This window comes from Pterocles gutturalis, unplaced genomic scaffold (assembly GCF_000699245.1).
Source record: "Pterocles gutturalis isolate BGI_N339 unplaced genomic scaffold, ASM69924v1 scaffold40495, whole genome shotgun sequence".
Lineage (NCBI taxonomy): Eukaryota > Metazoa > Chordata > Aves > Pterocliformes > Pteroclidae > Pterocles > Pterocles gutturalis.
In genome coordinates, this window is record NW_010139644.1 from 1 (window position 1) to 333 (window position 333).

At 55.9% G+C, this 333-nt stretch overlaps 1 protein-coding gene across 1 annotated transcript in view; it reads left to right on the forward strand.

The window, feature by feature from the left end:
- Positions 1–224: 224 nt before the first annotated feature.
- The window catches only part of LOC104469052 (homeobox protein Hox-A11-like), a gene marked incomplete at its 3' end in the record, with an annotated part of 454 nt that continues 345 nt past the window's right edge, over positions 225–333 (forward strand). The window contains 2 exon segments of the mRNA XM_010083392.1: positions 225–331; position 333. The exon segment at position 333 is cut by the window's right edge and continues 345 nt beyond it. Of these exon segments, the coding sequence (XP_010081694.1) occupies positions 225–331; position 333 (108 nt within the window).

The following is a 333-nucleotide window of genomic DNA, read 5'->3' on the forward strand; positions in this document are numbered from 1 at the left end:
TTGCTTCCCCCCGCGATGGCCACAAAGGGAGCGGGGCCCGGACCCGCCGCTCGTCAATGTCAACGTCGGGCCACGTGACCGCACCTCCCTGCCGCCGCCGGGGAGAGCTTTCCACGTCAGCTTACGTCTCCCCATCTCTTACTTCACGGATCTGCTTCAAAGAGGCAGCTGCGTTAGAGAATCATGTTAAGCTCAGCTAATGCGGAGAAGCCGAGGTAGCCCTAATGATGGATTTTGATGAGCGTGTTCCTTGTTCCTCTAACATGTATCTGCCAAGTTGTACTTACTACGTCTCGGGTCCTGATTTTTCCAGCCTCCCTTCTTTTTTGCCCC